General features: G+C 58.8%; 1 protein-coding gene across 1 annotated transcript in view; it reads right to left on the bottom strand.

The window, feature by feature from the left end:
- The window catches only part of PRKG1 (protein kinase cGMP-dependent 1), a 266,544-nt gene extending 263,287 nt beyond the window's left edge, over positions 1 to 3,257 (bottom strand). The window contains exon 1 of the mRNA XM_027898759.1: positions 2,954 to 3,257. Coding sequence (XP_027754560.1) covers positions 2,954 to 3,219 — 266 coding nt within the window. The 5' untranslated portion in view covers positions 3,220 to 3,257. The remainder of the gene's footprint in view (positions 1 to 2,953) is intronic.
- Positions 3,258 to 3,737: the final 480 nt, after the last annotated feature.

Raw genomic sequence — 3,737 nt, 5'->3', positions numbered from 1 at the left:
CATCTACACAGCAATGCTCTCTGCCACTAAAATCTGTCCACCTGCCTTACCAGGGATAAAAACACACTGTACACCTGAGCATCTACACAGCAATGCTCTCTGCCACTAAAATCTGTCCACCTGCCTTACCAGGGATAAAAACACACTGTACACCTGAGCATCTACACAGCAATGCTCTCTGCCACTAAAATCTGTCCACCTGCCTTACCAGGGATAAAAACACACTGTACACCTGAGCATCTACACAGCAATGCTCTCTGCCACTAAAATCTGTCCACCTGCCTTACCAGGGATAAAAACACACTGTACACCTGAGCATCTACACAGCAATGCTCTCTGCCACTAAAATCTGTCCACCTGCCTTACCAGGGATAAAAACACACTTCCAGACAAAAGTGTGTGGGAACACTTTCTGTTCCCACATCCCCTGTCTTTGGATCTTTGCAGGTTTGACCTTGCCACCCGTGACAGGGATGGGCTACAAGAGGCTACGGCATATTGCCAAACTCCACTCTCTGATTCCAGCTGGGATTCAACCCTTCTCGAGTTCCTATCATCCCATTGTTTGCTAGTGTCAACTTCTTAAGAGCTTTGGATGTCAGTGTATATTACGCACCAGTTTGCCCTAAATAAAGTTAATGACATTATCAGTAACCACATCTCTATCTTTGGAGCTGAAAAAAGTGTCTGAAGGTTGATCCCAGACCTGGAGAAAACCGCTTCTGTTTGGTATTAAATTGAAATCGGGGCACGAAACAAACGGGTCTAAACATCACCTTGCGGGGTTTGTGGTGTACGCAGGTTGTCTCTGGGTTTTGCAAAAGAGGTCTTACCCATCTCCAGGCTCTCAAGGACCTGAAGACATCTGGGATGGACAGTTAACGACGATGCTGTGGCTAAAACAAAGGCAGGAGGCTGTTGGAGCTACCTCAGCTCCCCCATCAATAAATTAGGCAGATGCTGTCAGCAGTTTTTAGATGCAAAAGCCAGAGAACCCCCCCGAGACACTGAAGGGAGCTGGCACCAGACAGAGCCACTTACGCCTCCGGGCGGCATTGAGAATGGGAAACATCGTCATCCTCCTGGCAGGGCCGGCTGCAGCACAGCCCTCTGACCCGCACTGGGGGCACCCTGGCAGCCACTGGCACTGAGCAGCGACCGGGACACCGCCCAGGAGAGCACACAGTGACCAACCCACGGGTGGGCGTTGATCTGGGGGCAGCAACGGGTAAAGGAGGTTGAGGAAACGGCGTGTTTGGTACAGCGGGCACCGAGACGAGGGAAGAACTGAGCAGAATTAACAGAACTAAGAATTAAAACCCAAAAGCAATCCCAAACTGGCTTGGTTACCATTGTCATGGCTACCACGAGCGAGGCTGAGCTGTGGGGAGATGCTGGGGGATGAAGTTCCAGCCTGGAGGGCGACGGGAATCGCCCACAGGCCCCACCAAGAGTTTTTCCTGCCCGCTGAAACATCATCTCTGGGCGATGGCAACGACGCAGGACGGGCCAAACGACCTTCACAGAGTCACAGGGATGCAGCCTTTTCTGGCCCAGCCTCAACTGGGAACAGCAGGGAAAAGCCTCAGGCCAGGACTAAACCTCACTAGAGCCAGGAGCAGGTTTAGCAACTTCTAAATAAGTTATCACACACTGTGGGGCACGGGGGTCCCTGTCCATCCCACAGGTGCCAGGGTGCTGTCACCTCCACCGGCAGCAGCCAAGGCTCAGGATGATCCACAACAAAGCAATGCCAAAGGCAAAAGCAGGGTGTGAGTTCTTCCCTCTGCCCACAGTGCGCAGCCTGTGCTTTAGACAGGGGATGGGAAGGGATGCACTACCCCGGGGAAGGACAACTGGACACGGCAGGCACTCACACCCTGCCCTGGGCAGTGTGGCTTGCTGTATTAAATCACCACAGACGGTCAGGAAAAAGGAATAATTATAAATAAATAAATAAATAAATGCCCAAAGCCAAGTGCTCCTCGTTTATCCTTAAATGATAACCGAGGGCAGGAGTTTGCTCTGGGCGTGTTTGGTGAGTGGATTGAGGAGAACGGTGTGGATCCACACCCACTCTCCCCCCCCCCAGCTACGAGAAATCCTGCCGGGAATGATTCTGCTGGAATGAATCGCTACACACACAAGGAACGGGACCATCCCTTGCCCGGCGGGCACCGGCCACAGCTCCTGCCCAAAGGAGGGTGACACTCGGTGCCGTGGTCACACAGAACTTCTCCATCACAAGCAAAACCCCCAGCAACTTCTCCGTCACACTCAGACCCCCCTCAGAGCCGGCACAGCGCTCCCCTTTCCCCACACCACGCACGAAGGCAGGAGAGCCCCCGAGAGCCCGGGCTGAGCGGTGCAGACCCCCAGTCCCGCCCAACAAAACCCCTCCGTGGGTGCCTGACACCGGCGCGGGGCAACAGAATCACAGAATTACTGTGGAAAGAGCCCCCCAGGATCAGCGAGTCCAGCCCGGAGCACGGGAGGCAGAGCGCCCGTGCAGAGCCCACGCGTGGAGTAACGTGGGCGCTGGTTTTCGGGGAGCGCCCGGGGAGGATCGGGTCGGGAAGGGGGTCCGGGGTGGGGGGCGGCACCTGCCCCGGGGACGGGGCTGCCGGAGGGTGCTGGCGGCTGCCGAGCAGCGGCCCCTCCAACAACGTCCCGGCCCCGCCGCAAAGTTTTCCCAGCGCCGCGAAGGCACCGCCGCCCCCCCCGCTCCGCGGCCAAGCATCCCCCGGGAGCCGGAGCGGAGCCGCGGCGGGGAAGGGAAGAGGGAAGGGCGGGGGGGTCCGGGCTATCCGATCCCCCGCAGGGCTCCTTCCCGGCGGCTCAGAGTGCCGAGCGCTCCCAGCGCTCCCTCCAACCCGCCGGGCGGGGGGGATGCGATGTCCCGGCCAGCCGGCTCGGGAAGGGGCTTGGGCGAGGGGGTGCCATCCCCGCCTACCTCTCGGCCTTGGTGAACTTGCGGAAAGCCTGGCGGAGGTCGTGGAAGGAGCGGTAGGTCTGCGGCTCGGCCGAGATGCCCTGAGCGCGGGTGGTGCGGGGCCCGATGTGCGGGCTGGGGGCCGGCAGCACCGACTGGCATTTGTGCAGCCGCCGGCGCAGCTCCTGGATCTCCTCGTCCTTCTCTCCCAGGCGCCGCTCCAGCTCCTTGATCCGCTCCTCCTTCAGCAGCAGCAGCTTGGTGAAGTCCCCTTCCAGCTCGGTCATTTTGGGGGTGCCGAGCCCGGTCCGGCTCTCATGGAGCGGCTCCCCGGGCAGCGGCGAGGGCGGCTCTGCCCGCCCCGGCTCAGGGCAGCGGCCCCGGCATCCCCCGGCGCTGCCCCCCGGGCGAGGGGGGACCAAAAACAGCCCCTACAACAGCAGGAAAGAAGGGGAAAGGGAAAAAAAAAATAAAAAAGACAAGAAAAGGGGAAAGAGCTCTTGTGCCACTCTGCGAGGCTGGGATCCTGGAAATAGCAACAATTACCATGTGATCGCAGGGTGACGCAGCTCCTTGTAACTGGAGCCGAAGACTTGGGATTCAAACAAGAACACTTCATAAATATTAAATTGCCTCCCGCTAATGAGCTACGTGGAGCCGCCCCCCGGCCCGCCCCTCCCAGGAGCTCAGCATCCCATCCCGCCCCTCCCGGGAGCTCAGCATCCCATCCCATCCCGCCTCCCAGGAGCTCAGCATCCCATCCCGCCCCTCCCAGGAGCTCAGCATCCCATCCCGATCTCCCGGG

This window comes from Empidonax traillii, unplaced genomic scaffold (genome assembly GCF_003031625.1).
Source record: "Empidonax traillii isolate 1590-97213 ecotype Southwest subspecies unplaced genomic scaffold, ASM303162v1 scaffold620:size424980, whole genome shotgun sequence".
Classification (NCBI taxonomy): Eukaryota; Metazoa; Chordata; class Aves; order Passeriformes; family Tyrannidae; genus Empidonax; species Empidonax traillii.
This window is presented reverse-complemented; position numbering and strand designations above follow the sequence as displayed.